This window comes from Vidua chalybeata, chromosome 4, assembly GCF_026979565.1.
Source record: "Vidua chalybeata isolate OUT-0048 chromosome 4, bVidCha1 merged haplotype, whole genome shotgun sequence".
NCBI classification, from domain to species: Eukaryota; Metazoa; Chordata; class Aves; order Passeriformes; family Viduidae; genus Vidua; species Vidua chalybeata.
The window spans coordinates 4,143,941-4,163,341 of NC_071533.1; the positions used below are offsets into that span (position 1 = coordinate 4,143,941).

At 45.4% G+C, this 19,401-nt stretch overlaps 1 protein-coding gene across 2 annotated transcripts in view; it reads right to left on the reverse strand.

The window, feature by feature from the left end:
* Positions 1–8,410: 8,410 nt before the first annotated feature.
* Positions 8,411–19,401, reverse strand: part of RNF150 (ring finger protein 150) — a 116,225-nt gene continuing 105,234 nt past the window's right edge. Inside the window, exons 7-8 of one of the 2 annotated variants that reach the window (XM_053941023.1) lie at positions 16,417–16,576; positions 8,411–9,542 (exon numbers count right to left, since the gene is read on the reverse strand). In XM_053941023.1, the coding sequence (XP_053796998.1) occupies positions 16,458–16,576 (119 nt within the window). In that variant the 3' untranslated portion in view covers positions 8,411–9,542; positions 16,417–16,457. Of the gene's footprint in view, positions 9,543–9,571; positions 16,577–19,401 lie in introns of those variants that run through there. The other variant, XM_053941022.1, reaches the window with a different exon arrangement.

The following is a 19,401-nucleotide window of genomic DNA, read 5'->3' on the forward strand; positions in this document are numbered from 1 at the left end:
GAAAAAGGAAGAAATAAAAGCTATTTTAGCAGAATCTTCAGAGTAGGCTGTTCTAGTGCACACAGCAATGGTGCTTAGGGAAAGGTCGAGCTGCGTCCTTACTACTGCCTATCCCTCAGCTCTCACACAGCTTCTGTGTCACCTGGGTTTGCTGGGCTACTGATTACAGCCATGTATTAACTAGGGCTTGGAATTATGAAAAATGCTTTCCACTACAGCTCTGTAACACACCACAATTAAAATGAATTATTTACTTATTGTCGTGGTGCTGCTGATCCCACCACACCTTCCCTGCTACCTTGTGCTATCCAAGTCTCAGCACCCTGGTCCCTGCTTTGGGATGCCAGGCTATCCCCCTGGCAGAAGCAGGGTTTTCCTTAATTTCTCTCCCTCTTATCTAGACATATTCTGATTTTATTTCATGTGTGAGCTCCCTATTGGCACTGAGGTGGGAGTGAGCTGGCTGAGCCCGTGGCAAGGGCAGATGGTTTCCAGAGTCAGCAGCACTACATCGATTTCTGTCAGCCAAGGACCTGGCACTCAGCCTGCCCAGGGAAATGTTACCAGTGGCTCCAGAGTGAGACAGAAAACACTCATAGCACATATAGCTGGGCATTGCAGTGATCTACAGGAATGGCAGAAACCCCTGGACCCCATCAGCCAACCAGTGAGACGCAGAAAGCTTTAAGCCCTAAGGAGTTTTTGTCATGGTTTGTTTTCCATCCTATAATTATTTTAATTCTAGTTAGTACAGCTACAAACATTGCTTGTGGCGCCATCATCTTAGGCAGTGGAGAATCCCACAGGTCAATAGGATATTGCATTATGTTATTTCCTTTCATTGCTTTTAGGTCTCGTCTTCCATGCCTTTATCTCAGGCAGAAGTAAATAACTATATGACTGCTTTCTGCAGTGGCATTTTACACATCCCTTAAGCTTTCTCTACAAAACAAACACCCATTTTCATATCCATCTTTAATGGGGGTAGAAAGTGCTTAGTATCCTACAGTATTTATGACTCTCTAGGTGCTTCTTATAGGAGATATTGGATATTGGACTGACTAGAAGTACTCAAAGCAGACACAGAACACTACAGAACATGAGCCCCCAGCATGATTTCCAGCTCCATCCCAGGAGCCAGCTCTGAAGGCAGCCATGGCTTCTCTGCCCAAGATGAATTGCAAAAAAAATCTCCAATCAAAAAGCCCCACCATACTTCAAATTAACTCATATACATCCTAGAGAACTGTCTTTTTCACCACCTTTTTTTTTTTTTTGTGTGATAATCAAATACCAGGCCAGAGCTGCCTGAGCACAGCCAGCACAGAAAGTTATTGCTGCAGAAAATAGCTCCTCCTGTGTGATCAGAATATGAAGAGCTGAGAACTTGCATTAAAAGGAGAGAAGAAAAAATGCTCTGCAAAATACAGCAAAGCAGCAAGGCTGCCTTTGGCCAGAAATGTGCTGCCAGCTTGTAGCCAGGGTACCTCACAGGGACACTGCAGAGAGGATTCCTGCCCTTATCCTTCATGGGCTAATTAAAATGCTTTCAAGAGACTGCTCCCTGCAAGATAAAAAGGGGACTGGAAAAGGCACTGGGAGGCCATACAGCACCTGACACTCCCTGTTGGCTTGGTTTAGATGATGCTTATATTTATCTGGTTTCTCAGATGTGTGCATCAAGCAGCAGTAGGCCTGACTGGTGCGGGGGGGATTTTCTCTTTTGCCAGGACAGCAGAAGGAAGATGAGCCTTTCCACATGGCCTCAGGATCTGCATGGAGGAGTTGGCACTTCTCTTCCAGCTTCAGTGGTTGCATCAGCAGCACCAGCTCTGGGTCCAGTGGCACCACAAGGAACAAGCTGGGCAACTTCCTGGGATTGCTAGCCCTGGCACTATAAAGCTACAGCCATTCATGTACATTTTCTACGTGGAAATGTAGAAAATTTCCCAGCTTTCTTTTCACACCTGTTCCGTGAACACACACACCCAGAATGACCCTGGAGTTCCTTGCCTACACAAAGCCAAGCACTTGTTGAGGTGAGCACATGAGATGTGCTACTGCAGGCTGAGCCATCATTGCCTGGCCTTCCTGCACTTTCCCCTCTCCAAGCCACTGCTCCTGACATATAACCCAGCAGCCTCTTCTCCCTCCCCAGTCAGTTCTCCTGCAACAAGCTCATCCCACTGCCACACGCACATCCTGCCCCTTCTTTGCTCCTCCTTGCTTCTGCTTTGCAAGCTGAACTACATCGTGTCAGCTAGCATACATATATCAGCTTTTGCCAAATATCCTGCATCACTGTAGCTGTTTTTAAGGGGCAGTTCTTCAAAACACATTTTCGTGTGATGATTTGCCACATGACGAGCCAAAGTCGGGTAAACACAAGGAAACACAGCAGTAATGGAGAAAAGGCAGGGAAGGAGGGAAAATACTCCTTAGCATCAAGGCTTCTGCAGAAGTGAACAATAAAGGAAATGTAAGCATTAGCCAAGGAATAGATGACCTGATTGCAGCCTCTCTGAGTGGGAGTCAGGAATAATTCCTGTGGGGTTGGAACGGCAAACTGGGACTGACCACTAGGCTGGAGGCTGAAAACTCATGGACAGGCTTAGAAATTTAGAGGACACCATCTATTATCATGTCCTACATATGTGGGAAACAAAGGTACCCAGCAGGCCTGCAGGCAGCTCACAGGTCTGGCTCCTGCTCCTCATCCTTCACTGATCTTGAAATAACCTGTCCTGGGGGGGTTTCTCCTGCTGAGATGCTGCCCCAGCCTGAGCTGCTGGTTTTCTTTGGCCACCAGCATTCCTCCAGCAAAAGTCCCAAACAGCACTTCCCACACAGCCCTGCTCAGCTTGTGCTCTCACAGCTCATAGCTTTAGTCCAGGACAATCAATTCCCAGTTCCAATGGTTTTCATTAAAAAACCCCAAAAATCCCATTCAAGCACCTCTTCCTTAACACACCCACCCACCATGCTCAACACTGAATCCTCCCTTCAGCCAGTTTGCCCCTGAAACCTTCAGTAAAAAAAGAAGTATTTTAACATGTTGCTTTCAAAAGGTTTTCCCTTTTTTTTTTTTAAAGAGGTCAGCAGTGTCACCTCATTCTGAACAGTAAAAATGGACTCTGTTTGAGCTTTAAACACTAATACAAGCTCTCCATCAGGTCCTGCAGCTCAACACCTGCAGCTTCTGTACCCCCTGTTCAATGTCAGAGGGTCCTAGTCCTCTAAAAAGGAGTAACAAATGTAGGGAGAAAGGAGCAACAGGGGTGACAGCATTTACAGTAAAGTGTTAAAAGTAAAGGTAAAAAAAAGAAAGGAAAAGCTTTTGGCTCTCTGGCTACCAGCAAGCACTACAAACAAAAAGGCAGAAGCAATCTCTGTTACCATCCGAGTCTGAGGATAAACAAGACAGATAATGTTTCCTAACACCAGCAAGAACAGCCATATTTGGGAAAGTTTCTGGCATTACAACCAAGGGCAAACCAAAATGAGCTGACAATTCTGCTAGAAAGTGAAAATCATATTTATGCTTTGCACGCAGTTTGTATTTAATGTGTCACTTGTGTGGAGTCAGACTTCACATCCCTGAGAGGGTCAAATGCATTTCTGAATTGCTCTGATGAATATCTCCAGTGCCTGAGGAGCGAGACTCAGTACCATTGATTTGCCTTGTTCCTTTGCTGATGAGGTTTCATCTCAAGGGACACGATCTCAGTGCTGCACACATTTATTATTTTCAACAGAGGAGAGAGAGAAGTTCTTATGGTCGGAATAAAGCCGCTTTGCCACTGATGGAGTTTGGTGGCCAACAAAACACATGTACAGCACTCAGAAAATCACCATCACCCCCCAGTCATTCCTGTTTCCATGCCCTTGGCTGGTACATTGGACACTGTCAGTGATTTGCCCAAACTAAGCAGGACCCCAGCTCAGAGTAATGAGCTTGACGAGGAGCCAAACTCAAGAGAATCCCCCACCCCAAGTTGTTTTGTGTAAAAGAAATACAGCCTTTTATTAAATAATAAGGAATGCAAAACACACCCCAGGAAAATGAAGGGTCCTGTGTAGCAATGCACAGATGCACTCAGGGAGAATTTTAGACCAAGAGCTGGTGGCATGTTTTAGCCCCACCTGTCAATTAAGTATCACACAACTGTTTGCTCACTCCCTGTCATTCCCAGTGGGTGGGGGAATAGAATCAGGGAAAAAAGAAAAAAAAGGAAAAAAAAGAAAAAAAAAAAAAAAAAAAAGCCCCCCCTTCCCCCAAGCCTTTGTGAGTTAAGAACAGTTTAATTACTAAAACTAATTAAAATAATAATGAAAATACACTAAAAAAAATTAAGAAAAGCAGCTGATGCATGATACAATTGCTCACGACCCACTGACCAACACTCATCTGATCCCCAAAGAGTGGTTGGCCCATTCCTGGGTAACTCCTCTCAGTTTATATCCTGGGATGATTTTCTATAGTAAGGGATATCCTTTGGACCAGTTTAGCTCCACTATCCTGGCCATATTCCCTCCAAACTTTCTGTGTACCTCCTCACTGGCAGATCATGGGATGCTGCAAAGTCTTTTATTTAGAGTAAGCACAACAGAGCAACAGCCATCACATCAGTGTGTTACCAATGTTATTCTCATATTAAACCCAGAACACAGCATTGACCAGGTACTTAGAATAAAATTGACTCTACCCCAGCTGAAACAAGGACAGCTGGGCAGACTACTCCAGTAAGGGATAACCAGCTTCAAGGAAAAAATACATTTTTCCTACCAGTCAAAGCACAGGCAAGTCCTTAACATCCTGAAGAACAGGGCCCCAGCATTGCTCTGAGTCTCTTTTTCCCCCCCCCCCCCCCCCCTTAACACTAATGATCCTCTTTTAAAGCAGCTGAAAGTCAGTCGGGGTCAATTTTCCGGAGGAAAATCCCCTGCTCTTTTGTCCTTTGGGACAATTACTTTTAAGCCACCACCCTCATCAAAGCAGCACTATAGCCAACACACCCCTGTGCAATTCTCCTCACCTGCTCTTTGGTATTTTCTGACTCTCACACTCAAGCCAGGCTGAAACCAAAACTCATCTCCTGCCTGCCTGGGTGTGAATAACCTCCCTTGCTCCCAGGCAGCGCTGCTGGCAGGAGGGAGCTGGTGCCAAGCACCTCTCTGCTGGTGAATGAATGCACCCCAGGGCTGGGGGGATGAAGCAATTCACAGCCTGAAGCTGTACCTGCAGCCTGTGTTGTACCTCAGGGACGTGAAACAGCCTGGAGAGGAGGGGTGATGGCTGAGCTGATGAATGGCACTGAATTAGATCCCGTGGAATTGTGTCCAGTAAAGGTGTCCGTGTACAGACAGAAGCCTCTCATGGTTGGGCTGAAATAGGACATGGGATCCAGTATGCTACAATGGGCATCATGCTCTGATTTGGGATTTTACCTGCCTCAAAATTCCACTCCCATCTGAGTGCAATTCCCAATGCAGGGTGACTCTGGCAATTCATATCTGGACCTGTTCCTGCACAGTCTGATCCATAGCCCAAGCCACGCAAAAAATGACCTGCTTTTAAGTGGTTTAAGTGCATGCACAAACAAAAGTTTGACCAATTTACTTTAGTAACATCTTTAGTCAAAGAGTAGATGAAATGTGCCGTTTCCTTCCCCCATGGGACCAGGCTGTGGTGCAGGCTGCAGTGCTGGTCTCCAGTCCCACTTTTACCCCCTTCCTGCTGCTCACCTCCTGCTGAAGCCACTGTCACCGGGTATCTTGGCTGGGTTTTGCTTTGCTTTCCCTGGCTATGACCCCGGGGTAGCAGCTCTGCTCCCCTCCAACACATCTGCTGGCTACTGGGCAAGACACAGCTTTCCTGGGCTTCCCTTCAAATACACCCCGGGTGGCCCGGGGAATCTCACCGAGTGGCTGACAAGGGCTAATTGCATCTTTTAATTAAGTGACCATGCCATAGGTGCTGTGCTGCTCCAGAATATGTAGCTACTCACGCCCCAGCCTGGAGGGGATGGTTTGGTGGCTTCCTGTGCTTCCCCTCCAGTACCATGGACACGGAGCAGCGCGCAAGGGGGGGAACGTTCCGGGAAGATCAGAGAAACCCTCCGCAGTGGGACTTTTCACTTGCTTAGCACGGTAAATGGGCACTGATTTGGCTCAATAAATAAAGCCGGGCGCGGGCAGGCCGCCCGAGGCTGGGCGACGGATTCGCGAGGCGGGAGAGCCTCCTGCTGGAGAGACACGGCGGGATGCGGGATGCGGGATGCGGGACGCGGGATACGGGATACGGGATACGGGACGCGGGATGCGGGACGCAGGCAGCTGCCTCTGCCCGCTGTCCCCACGGAGCGACAAACACGGCTTACTGCTCATTTTCGGAACCACTTTCTTGATCCTTGAGGCTGCGCCCCTGCCTCTCTTCCATCTCCTCCAGCCATTATTCCTTTGCCTCCGGCAGCTGAGGCTTGGCGCCCCTGGGCACCTCTGGAGCAGCCCCGGGATGTCCAGGTGGGGGCCACTGCTGGTGCTCAGGGCTGGGGCATGCAAGTAACATCCAAAAACCATGGGAGTGGGGAGTGTTTGTGGTGTGATGCTGGGCAATACCTTGGCTGTGTTACTGCCACGGTGTTTGTCTCCATCCTGCTTTCCTGACATTGTGCCCTGCCTGGGATTCCATGCCATGCAGTTAAGGAAAGGGCAGTGAGCTCTGGAGAAAGGCAGCAAGGACATGGAATCACAGAGCTATGGAATTGTTAAGGCTGGAAGATACCTCTAAGATCATTAAATCCAACCGTTAATCAGCACTGCAAAGCCCACTGCTAAACTGTGTCCCTGGGTGCCACATCTGCATATTTTTGAACCCTGCCAGGGATTATAACACCACTGCTTCCCTGGGCAGCCTATTTCAATGCCTGACCACTCCTTCAGCAAAGAAATTTCTCCTAACATCCGATCTAAATCCCTGCTGCAACTTGAGGTCATTTCCTCTGTCCTGTCACTCATTGCCTGGGAGAAAAGACCAAACCCCACCAGGCTACACCCTCCTTTCTGGGAGTTGTTTGTGATAAGGCCATCCCTGGGCCTCCTTTTATCCAGGATAAAACCTCCCAGCTGCTTCTCACAGGACTTGTGTTCCAGACCCTTCCCCAGCTTTGTTGCCCTTCCCTGGTCACACTCCAGCACCTCTTTCCTGTATGTCTTTCCTGTAGTGAGGAAGCCAAAACTGAACACATGCTAAGGCATGGAACAGCATCCCACAAAGTAATACTCAGAGCTCAGCCCTTGCAGCCAGGCAGCACTTACACCTGTTTTAGCAGTTGAACTTGATGATCTTAGAGGTGGTTTTGAACCTGAAGCATTCTATGATTCCATAATGTAGCAGGCCTTTTTAAAGCCAGGTGCAGCATGAAGGGAGGTGACTTGTCCTGGTGTTATTCCTTTGCAGGTGTCTGCTTCCAGCCCTGGTTGAGTCAAAGGGGGCTGCTGGTTGGAGCCAGCATGGCTGCCCCAAGCAGGGACACAGAAACAACTTCATCTGAGCTCTGGGTTCCAACAGATGAAAGCTGGGGCTCTGCCAGCACATCTAGGGCATTACCACTCCTAGCTGGCTGCTCTGTCCCTCTGCCAGGACAGACATGCTCCCTAGCTGGAGTAGGAGGAGGGACATCTGCCTGGGTTTCAGTCTGCAGGAGTGGCTGCTGGCCTCCCTGTGCAAGCCTTTGCTCATCCTCAGGTGAGAGGATGGACTGCAACGCCAAGCTGCGGATGCAGATGTCCAGGAGGATGTCCAGAGGAGCCATGCAGCAGCCTGCAGCAGGGAGTGGCCCGGGCATGTGAGGGTGGTGACACTTTGCCCACTTCCACTGCTGCCAGGACTTGCCAGCAACTTGTTTGCACAGAGATCGAAGCTGAGGAATGAGCGTCTTGCAAAATTATAGCCTCACCTATTGTGCACTGATTTCTTATAGCTGAATTCTGATAAATGCACCAGCTCATTAGGTTTCTTTTGGGCCATAAAGTCTTATTCCCTCAGGGATGCCCCCAGACCTGATCTCCCTGTGTTAGAGAAGTGCCTTCTCAGTGTTTTTTTCCAGAGTGGCTTCCTGAGACCCAGCACAGGTGAATGCATCTCCTTTATGGGCACCCTAAAAGTGCATTTTCTTTCTTAGCATGGTTTGGCTATCACGGGACCCTCCACTGTACATACTGCTGTGCAGTGCAAACCTGGATAAATTCCCTTTGAATCTCACATCCTCTCCATTGACTGTGATGCGTCTGAGTGTCACCTCCTTGAATCAGAAGAGCAAATACAATTTGCCTTATTCCTTCTGGAAAAAAAAAAAAAAAAAAAAAAAACAAACCACAAAGCAACAGAGCACAGAGTAGCACAGCTTTATTTCCGTATTTTGACCAGAAATTAATTCTGTATAGAGCAGAGAGTGATGTAACACGAGCCCCGAGTAGGTGCTTACATCCAGGCATGAATTGCCGGATGCCCTTTGTTATTTACAGCCCTGGTGGCATTATTCCCTTTATAACACAGGGTTTCTTTTGGTGTGGAGGGCTTCTGCCCTTGGAGCAGGGCTGGTGGGATGGGAGCTTCAGGCTGTGCTGCTGACAGGAGTTGAGAGGAGAAAAGTAATTCCCAGTGCTGCTGATAAAACCACATTAAATCGCACGCGGTTCTCCTGCTCTGAGCCAGCTGCTGCCCCTCTGTCGTGGACAGAGCAAAGATGAACGGGGTGGGTACACAGGAGCAAGGAGGCAGCAGGGGCTGGGGACCTGAGAGTGAACTGGCCCACAGCTGCTGCCTCCCAGGCTCCTGGGGGGAACACAGTCCAGGGGTCCAGCCGAAAAGAGAGGTGTGTGTGCTGGCAGCACCAGCCAGAAAGCAAAAAGCAAAAGCAAAAAAGGTGTGCCAGGATGGGGGCAGGATGGGACCCATGGCAGGGCTATAGCTGATGCCAGGAGCTGGCTGCTTCAGGGACTTCTCTCTGCCTTCTTTGGCATCTACTGGAAAACTTTTCTGTAAGTCTCTTAAATTACATTTAGGCAGGATTTTTACTGTGCCTCAAACCTCGAGGAAGCAGCATACCTATGCTGGATGACACAACAATCCCTGGGCTCTCCTCCTTCCCCTGCTCCCAGGGATACATAGTGATGTCTGATAAGGCAAGGGAAGAGCAGCTGGATGACCTCTCACAACAGTGGTGCAATTCCCACTGAGGCACGGCACAGCAGTCATCTTTTGAAGCTGTTTCAACACATCATGCCGTGTCTGGGCTGAGGCTGCAGCTCTCCCTTGAGGTAGCAGAAGCATTTACCTCTCACACAGCTGCTGCTTTCTGTTTAGAAGCAGCTGAGGGCAGAGGGGACCAGAGCAGTAATGAGCTAGAGACTTGTCACGAAGACCAGGCAGTCACTTGGGTCCCTTCCCCCTGGTATCTTCTGCCTCCTATGAGTGCCAAAGTGTGCAGTAGCTGAGTTCAGGAAGAAACAACCCACAAGTTTCACGCATCAGGAAATTTCTGTATGTTAGAAAATACATACAACACAATAATCAGATCCGTTTTATTAAAAAAAACTTGCAATAAAATTCCTTGGAATTCACCATCTCAACTTTGAGAGTTGCAATATTTTACTAGTACGTAATAACACAGTCTCACATATTTACATTATAATCCTTTATATAACAAAAATAGCCATGTTGGACTACTGATTAATGCTTCCAAGTATTAGCCTCAACATTTCGGTATTTCCCCCAGCTGAGTCACTGTCTATGCTCTTTAGCATTTACAGTTTCTAACAAAGCAAAAAGGACACAAAATAATAAAAAGTATGTGTCTCATGATTTCAGGCAAATCCCTTTAAGATGGTAGTCCTCCGACTCCCACGTTTTTCAAGAGAGATAAAGTGCATTGGAGAGGAAGATGTATATGTTATAAAATGTCAGCAAAGAGTTAAAAGTTGATTTGCAAGACTGTACAGAAGGGGAAAAAAGGAAAAAAAAAAGCAAAACAAAAACCAAAAAAACCCTTCACAAACTGCTACTGCACAGCTTTGGCAGCACGTCACAGGTAGCGGGGAAAGGGAGGGAATGAAAAAGCCAACTACAAGAAAAAGGATGGCCCATGCCATCCATGCCCAAAAATGCCACAGGTTGACTTTGCCATGACCTTTTTTTGGCAGGTGTTTCCCAAACCAAAGCTGCAGCATAGCCCAGAGCCACAGTGCAGGAATATAACAACCCTGCATCCCCCCAGCTTGCTGAGGCTGGTGGCTCTGCCAGGCAAGGGACAGAGAGCTGAAGCCTCCCGGTAAACCTGCTCCTGCTGTCCAGAGCAGGACTGATTACTTTGGAGAATTTCACGGGGACAGACCATTGTCTCTGAACTTAATGAAGTTATTTTGTTAAGCTGTGCACTGATCCATGTGGTATTTATTTCATTTGGGATTTGAATTCCCTTTATAACACTGGCATTTGCTGGTACGGCTCTGCTGCATGTGAGAAGAGACATGGCTGGAAAAATCTTTGTAGCCATCACTGAAAACCAGGATATTGATGCTTTGTTCAGGAACTGCATATAAGTGGGATGTCACCTTTTTTATTTTGGTTTGCTTATAAACTACTCTAAATAGAAATAATTCTTTTCTGGAAATGGATGGAATGTATATTTTGACAAGTACAAAACCATTTTAAATGTTCACTAAATACAAGGAACATCTTGGTATAAAAATAACAGACCCTCCCACCCACTGTCCCCTCTTTACATATCTAATTATAAAATGGTACAGTCATTTCAGGTTCCTAACATGAAACAAGTATTGAGGATGGCATTACATACACATATAAAACATTTAGATATTTGACATCTGAAATAACTGTATACATTCAGAGCAAACAAGCATCTTGATCTGGCTATTGTGTTTAATGCTACTCAGGACCAAGAATCAAGAAATACACAAGAAAGGGAAAAGACTATTACTCCTTTTTTTTTTTTCTCTCTTCTTTTTTTCTTTTTCCATTCACTACAGAAAGAAGCAACTTCCACCAATTCACAATTAAAAAGTTCGAGAGATACAAGATTAATTTCAGATGGAAAAATCATCCGTTGGCTTTTCATTCAAAATCCACATCTTTCATTTCTTTATTTCTCCCTTTGAAATACAGCTCCTGCTTAGGAGGGTGTTTCCTTGAAAAAGAAATGGGCAGATAAAGGGGGCCAAGAGGGTGTCCAGCCCAGTGGGGTAAGTGGCACAGCAGAGGGGCAGCCCTCACCCTCACTCTTTGTCCCAACCCGCAGCTGCCATCTGCTTCACAAACAAATCCTCCCTGAACAGTCCACCTGACATCCCTCATTCTCTGAAACTATCAATCAGTTCAGGTAACAACAGCGTGGTAAAATGAAAGTAGTGCTTATTTTGGATCAATTTCCCCTATTTAAGAAGCCTGTGAAAGAAACACCTCCAGCCTGATTTTCCCTCAGCCCTAAACTACTCCACAGTGTGTCTCCTGCTAACCAAGCCGAATCACTGCCGTGCTGCCTGCCCCAAACACACTCACACGTTTTTGCAGCTACAAAACAAATGAGTCCACATGGACTCCACAGATCAAATGAGTCCACAGTGCTCATCCACGAAGTTCCAGTCCCAGGGTCAGCACTAGCCATGAAGAAGCTTGGCTGTCCCCAGCCTGCTGAAAGCCCACGGCCTGCTTTTCACCAAGCCCTGGAGCTGAACTTGGGCAAGCTCCCTTCCCTTCTCCAAGAGATACTGGCAGCACAAAACACAGGAGAGGAAACAGCACTGCGCAAGTTTGATCCCATGATCTCCTTTCCCTGCAACAAAGGCTCACCCCTTGGACAAACACTTGTGAGATGGGCTGGGAAGGAACAGGCTGGATTTCTCTGCCATTTTAGTCCTGCGAAATGGACGCACCCCAACCCCAATGCCCTTCTTGCAATGACTTCCTTGGGATTTCATCCAGGGGAAGGGACCACTTATCATATGTGGTTTCAATAATTTCTTTTTCCAAATTGCCTCTATAATGCCTTTTTCTTGGTGCCACAATATCCCTCAAATAAAAGGCCTAAAAAGGACAACAGCTTCTGCTTTCAGGACAGTACAGTTTCCATACTCACATCAGTGCACTTTTATATGCATACATGTCAATTTAATTCTATAGAGTGCTTAAAGAATGAACTGCAGTGCTATGATAGTCCTGATCCTAGTTTTGGGGCTCTAAAGCAGTCAGAAAATAAAAAACCCCAAACCCTCAGTAAGTGCCAGATCTTATCCTCACCGGAACAGGTGAGCTGTGGGGAGGGGATGTAGACCTGGTGCCTTCCACATCTGCATGCACACATCAGGTCGTTTGTGAGTGCAAAATTCTGCCTATGCCTATGCATCCTACCTATTGGACAGACCTTTGGGAAGGCAGCTTAGTGAAACCCAAAGAAATCCAAGTATACTCTGAGTACAGTTTCTGTGTCACCAGATTTTATCCTGAGCGATGATGAGCCTCACTAAGGCAAATGTTTCTCCCACCTACCACTTGCTCATGGAAAAGTGCTTCAGATGACAAGACAGGAATTGCTGGGAGAAGTACAGGACCAATTTAATGACAAGAGTGCCTTTTCTTGGGAGCTACACAATCCCTTGGCCACTGCCCCTGTGCAGGAGGTGCACCCCACTCAGTTACGGCGCCAGCCTGCAGAATTACATCCGTGAACACCTGCTTGTCAGAGGGCTCTAGAGGATTTTGTTCTTTCCTGGCTGCATGCTAAAGGCTGCTTTCCCTTCTGAACAGCCAGTACTGCATCCCCAGCAGCTGAACCCCACCTACCTAATGGCCAGGCTTAGTGGGCAGCAGTACCAAGGTGTGCATGGGCACGCAGATATACAGAATTAAGGCTTTCATACATGTCACAAACACACATCAGGGGGTCTTATGAAGCACCTCAAATTCCCAAGGCAGGTCACAGGTTATATATGCAAAGAATAGTGTCAATCAGGTCAAGCTTCAGGAAAACATTTCTTTTTGACACAGGAGCTTAATTATGCTCATAGAAGACCCGTTGAAAATAATGTGATTTTGATGCAAGTCCAAAATTAATCATGTTTTTTTTTGAAGAAGGATGGAATAAAACATTTACTTCAGTGATGCGTAACCCAGCTTTGCCCTCATCATCACTTAACAGTGCTCAGAGCTGCAGAACACCTGAGGACAGGGATGGAACAACATCTTCCCTGAGTGAACCTGCAGGTAGAACTGGGAAAACAAAAGTAGAAAGCCTCCCGACCCAGATTTGCTAGGATGCCTCTTCTAAAAGGCATATCAATAATTGGTGGTATGTCAAAACCACCCACCCAGCTTGGCACCCTGCCTCTGCTAGTGGCCACCTGTGGACCCCAAAGGACCAGATCTAATATGGGATATTTAGGAAAAGTGTGTGCACAGCACGAGACCTCTACAAAGCTCCTCATTAACTCTCAGAAATACATGCAGGGTCTGATTTACCAAATCTGTGGTGCCTTTTTGAGCACAGCTCCCTTTAATGATTTGCTGGGCAAAGGACCCAGCTCATTACCAGCTGTGAGTTTCCCCTCCTGCCTCGCTTTTCCAGATTTTGCTTGTTCTGCTGTGCCATGGGTGGTTCTGCTACAGCAACAGCGAATTGGTCAATCTATCCATTGAGATCAACTTAATTCAGTTCATGAAATAAAATGAAGACTTTGTGACAGCTCCTCTGAAACCCAAGCAGCTTGGCCAGGAGTTCTCTGCCCGTGTGCTGAGCTGCAGTGTGCATATGTGAAAGGATCACTGACAACTTGGACATCGTGTTCGTGATGTTCCTGTGACGTGTAGCACCCAGGCTCCAGTGCTGCAGAAGAAATTGTACCAGTGTGTGGACTTTCTAAAAGGAGCCCTGACTGTATGTAACCAGCCTCGCTCCTTCCCCTGCGGTCGTTTGAAATGAATTTCATTCCTGGGTCAAAATTTGATGTAAGCACCACTTAAAGCTGATTTCAGCATTTTTACAGAGCTTAAGTGGAGCTGATGCAGTACCTTGTGCAAACTCTCGTGTGTAGGGATCAATTTCAACATTGCTGTGTCAGGCCTTTCCCATAGCAGCAAGGAGTAGAGAAGACATAAAAGAATAACGAAAACAAGATTACAGAACCACAAATATTGTCAAGACTAACCTAGTGTACCCTCTGGAACAGTCAGTAACTTTCTTTTTTAACCAAGATTTCCAGCTGCCTCTATCTCTTTAATTGAAAAAAAAAGATTCTCATTCCAACAGCTTCTAACGATGTAACAGCACATTTATGGGTCATTTTCATAGAATCACAGAATGGCTTGGGTTGGAAAGGACATTAAAGACCACCTAGTTCCAAACCCTCTGCCATGGCCAGGGACATCTTTCCCTAGACCAGGTTCCTCAGAGCTCCATCCAACCTGGCCTTGAACTTTTTCAGGGATGGGGCATCCACAGCTTCTCTGGGCAGCCTCTTCCACTGCCTCACCACCCTCACAGTAATAATTTATTTCTAATATCTAATCTAAATCTGCCTTCTTTGAGTTTAAAATCTTTACCTCAAGATTACCCTGCAATTTAGAGACTAAGAACATAAAACAAAATTAAACAAAATGTTTAATTAGTTCTAAATGGACAAAAGAGCATGGAGAATATTTTTTCCTTCTTTCTGTACTGAAGAAGAAAGTCAGCCAAAATTTTAGGGATAAACATATTTGCTCCTGAATAAAACCTGACAAACACAAATTTTGGCTGGAAGCTGATTTTCACATTTAACAAGTAAATCCACAAGGAGATTAAATGCAGTGAGGCCCAAGAGTTGCATTTTGAGATGCCACCACGACGCTGCCAAGTCAAAATGTTTGACCTCTGCATGAAATTTCGATGTAACATGAATTGTTGATTCTGGAGGCAGTAATGTGATTCAAATCATCTGACTCTCAACAGAGACTGTGTATTCCTGTGTAACAGTAAGCTTCTTGACAGCTGAGTATTTTGACTGAAAAACCGTATCACACACTGAACAATTAACAACGGGCTCTTACCTGGAAAGCAGAGCTCAGGATGAAATAAATTATTATGTCAGGTCATTATTATTTAGGTGTTCTGATTTATACTAGTTCTTTTATTTTCAAATTCCCTCTCCGAATTCCCTCTCCAATATATTTTGGTGCATGCATCTGTATACAAATTGCAAATATTCTGTTATGCTTCTGACAGTGTTGACAGGGACTCTGGAGGGCAACAAACCACCTGAACTCTTGTTGGACAGCAAGCAGACAAAAACTGCTGTCAAAACGTAAGAAATGAAACACACTGAGGGAAAAGACCCAAAGCAAACCAGGAATTAAACATTTCAAACAGCTGCTTCTTGCTCCCTTAGCAATTTCTGACACTGACAGCAGCATCTCCAGACCCTTTGTAAGAACACTGTCGCCTGCTTAATGCAGAACTGTTAATAAGCACCCTCTGGAAACCTCTCAGATGCTCCTTTAGCCCACTGATCTGGTTTTGGTCTGTAAAATTAAGAAGTGATGTTATGCTAGATCTTTTTTTCCAGCTACTGAATTGTCACTTGGAGGAAGGACACTAATGTAATGACACCTGTGAATAGCATAAAATTCAGGGCAGGACTACATGGATGGAGTGACTCTTTAAGCTCTTCTTTCTCTTCTTCACACTGTACAATATTTGTCTAGAACAGAGCTCTAAGTAAGAGACATACTAATGCCGTTTTAACCCAAATTTCTGCTAACTCAGAGCTCTCTTACAAATAAAAGCCTTCAGAATATACCATTTCCAAGCCTGCCACTTAATGAAGGCAGGAGTTACATTAATGCAGGGTGCTGGTGCGTCATCCTTCTGAAGCCAGCCACACGTAATTCATGCAGAAATAACAAGGCAATGATAAATCCTGGTCAGATCATGAAGTGACCAACGAATGGGAATTCAGATTTCTGGACTGAACTCTTGAAAAAGCTGGGGTCAGTCAATAAAAACAGAGTGTCCATCCATAACAAACTATAAACAAACAAACAAACAAACTAAACATAGGCCTTCCCCCCAAAAAAAAAAAAAAAAACACAACAAAAAATGGATTGAACAAGTGTAAAAAACACTCAAGCTGTCATTTCAGCCGCGTGGAGAGTTCCGTGACTGCTCTCAAGCACGTGGGTAAACTGGAAGTGTCCATTTCCCAGGTGAAGGTGTGTAGATGATGAAACCGCATCCAGGCAGACACAAACAGTTGCTATTGCTTTGCTTTTCACGACCATCTCAGTATGGAGTGTGCAGGAGTGACAGTGCTCTGGAGGCATATGCGTGACTGGTCCAAATCCTAGAAAGCCGACTCGGTCCCTACCTGTGACACTCCCCTGGAGTTTAGTGTTGCATCTCTGTTTTTCAAGATTTCACCTCTTCGCAGTCTTGATCAGTGGAAAGCTCCACGTCGGAGAGTCCAACCTCCATTGCCATAATCAACGAAATATCTGAATCACTGCTGACTGCTGGCTCCTGCTCATCTGTGAGGGTAGAAAAGACAGGAAAAGCTCATGTCTTTCTGTTAACGTGCTACTAATTTTTAGTTCTGCAGGTTGGAATCCAGAGGTCTCTCCACCACTGAGACTGTGATTAGAATACAAACTTTGCTCTTATTCAATATCTGTCTAAAACACTTCAAAAATACCTCAAAATTCAAGCCATTCCTAGTGAAAAACATGATGAAAAGGAGCCTGGATAGGTAACATTTTCTTCTCTTAATCCTCCCAGGGCTTTTCATCCAGGTCCTTCATGAACTTCCTCCCACCATGTGAGAATTTCCCTCCCTTGTCCCCTTTCACTTTCTCAACCTGGCATCATCCTACTCTCCCCACAAAGACAGCAAGCTAATGACAAAGCCACAGGTACCTGGTGGAGCAACTCAGTCATCAGGAAAACATTCCTAACAGGAAAAAAAATCTGCCCAAACTCTCATTAAGTGCACTACTCTAATGTAGGAACATTGGCATTGGACAAGGGCAAAACAAATCCAGGACTTTGCACCAGGCTACCTTCCTTCTCAAGTGGCTTCTCTCATCCTTTTCTACTCTGCTTAAATTCCCTCTTTCCTCTGATTTGAAGATACCTTGCAGGCTCTTGATCTAGGCCAAAGGGATCTACCTTAATGCACCATGACCCCAAGTACACTAAGAGTTGTATTATTGACTTCTGCCAAACTGCAAATCACATAGTTGGAAGAGCAACTTGTTTTTGTTTTGATCCCACAGCACTTACCATGTGTATATTTAGCAGCAAATAAAGCCAAGAGATTTTAAAGGACTAAAAGCCAATTTTCTTCCAAGAACAATCAGGAGAAGCAAAGCACACTAGGGAGATTTTCAAAGGCACAAAACTCTCATAGGTGGCTGAGTCCCTGAGAGAAAAAATTGATGGTTCATATTTTCAAGTGGTTTAATTACAAAGATGGTATTTATACTGTAACAATACAATGTATTTAAATCTGTGGCAGTTTTTCCTTCACATATTTTACTTTTCAGACAATAGAAGCAGAGCCTGATTGATGCTAAAAAGTCTAGAAGTTGAATATCTAAGAATTAATAAGTAAGAAACATGACAGAGGAGCCAGGAAAATAATAACTCCTCACAGTTTAATTATTCACTTGAAGCTAAGTGAGCAGTTAATCACCTCTCAAGAGCAGCATGATTTTTTTTTAATTTTAAATTTTAAAACCCCCACATGTGTTTACTTATGCTGGGATTAGACCACATGTTCTGCGGAGAAAGCTTGAAAGGGGTCTGCATTATTCAAACTGAAAGAGTCAGTGTTTTCCTTCACAATTCTTCCCAGTTTTCACCCTGGATTACTTTTATACTTTCTTGATTGCAAGATAAATAATTAATGCACACAACATCTACATCTCTATCTCTTTTTTTTTTGCCCTTTCAATATGACGTTAGTAAACATTTCAAGGCATTGCTTCTGACTATAAACGTTTCCACCAGAGGTGGAGGAAGTATTTACAAGCTGAATGATACATCCTGCAGACTTCAGTGGTCTTAAATGACGTTGAACCTTCAGGTGAGCTGCTAGATCCTAGAGTACATCAGAGCATCTCAGACACCTCCAAAACCAAAAGCATCATCTTTAGTGGTAACAGCTCCCTGAGCTAGAATAATGTGGTTTCAGACCACTGGATTCCTCTATAATTAATAGGATTGTTAAAAACAATTAAAATTATGCTGAAGAACAAGTTTATATTTGCATCACAGAGCTCCTGAGGTTTAGCCATGTTGAACAGCCACTTGGAGCACTCTTGAGAGACAAGGTGTTTGCCATCTGAACCAGCTGTGCAGAAGAAAAGGACTGGCTGAATAGTGACAGCCAATAGTGACAGCATGCTGAAGAGGCAGGCAGAGCTGCCAACACCAAATGTCAGAGCATCCAACGAGCAGTGCTTAATAATGCTGAAATATTATTTCAAGAATTGTTGTTTCTTCCAGGGCTGCACAGCAGAAAAAAAGAGAAAAAAATCTCAAGTTCAGGAGTTCAAGACAGGCAGATAGAACAGATTTGCAGCTCACCTACCTAATAGCTGATGGAGGTACAGCAGCACACACCCTCCAAACCAGCAAACTCGAGTTTTACTTTACAAATCCTATACAATTATTCAAATGCTTGCATTTTAGTCTTTGCAAAGTGTGAGCTTTTGTAGTCTTCTTCGGAACTGAAGTGCAGGTTGGCAGGAACGAGGAATGCTCCTAAAAACATCCATGCCTATGCTCTGACATTGTTTTTCCAGCACTGTGATAATGCCCAGAAAGAGAAGCACTCCACCTTCCTTGCTTGATACCAGTGCAGCAGTTCAAAACCCTAAAGCTACAGCTTCGGCAGAGTGGGGAGAACAATTTGGATATCACCGTTCTTACACCTGCACTGCCATTTCTTTGGAAGCTGTAGGCAAGGTAAGGAAATGAATGCACCCCTCAGCATTACCTGCTGGCTCCTGTAAACAGGAGTCCTGACCCCAGCACACACAGGGTGAAACTCTGGGAGGCTGCAGAAGTTACACCAGACACTGATCAGCTGTAGGTAAGTCTGGCTGCAAGGTCTGCAAACTGCCTCACCGTGGCTCCCGCACCCAACACAGGCTTGCCAGACTGTGCTGGTTTGTTTTGTTGGGTTTTTTTTTTTTTTTTTTTTTTGGCTGACTGCTCAATAACACAAGCCAGCACAGTTACTGTGATTTGTTAAGCAAACCTCAACGACGTCGCAAGTGCCAGGAGCTTAGCCTGCATTTTGCATCCCTGCCTTTCAGATCCTGTTTACAATGCCAAAGCTTATACAATC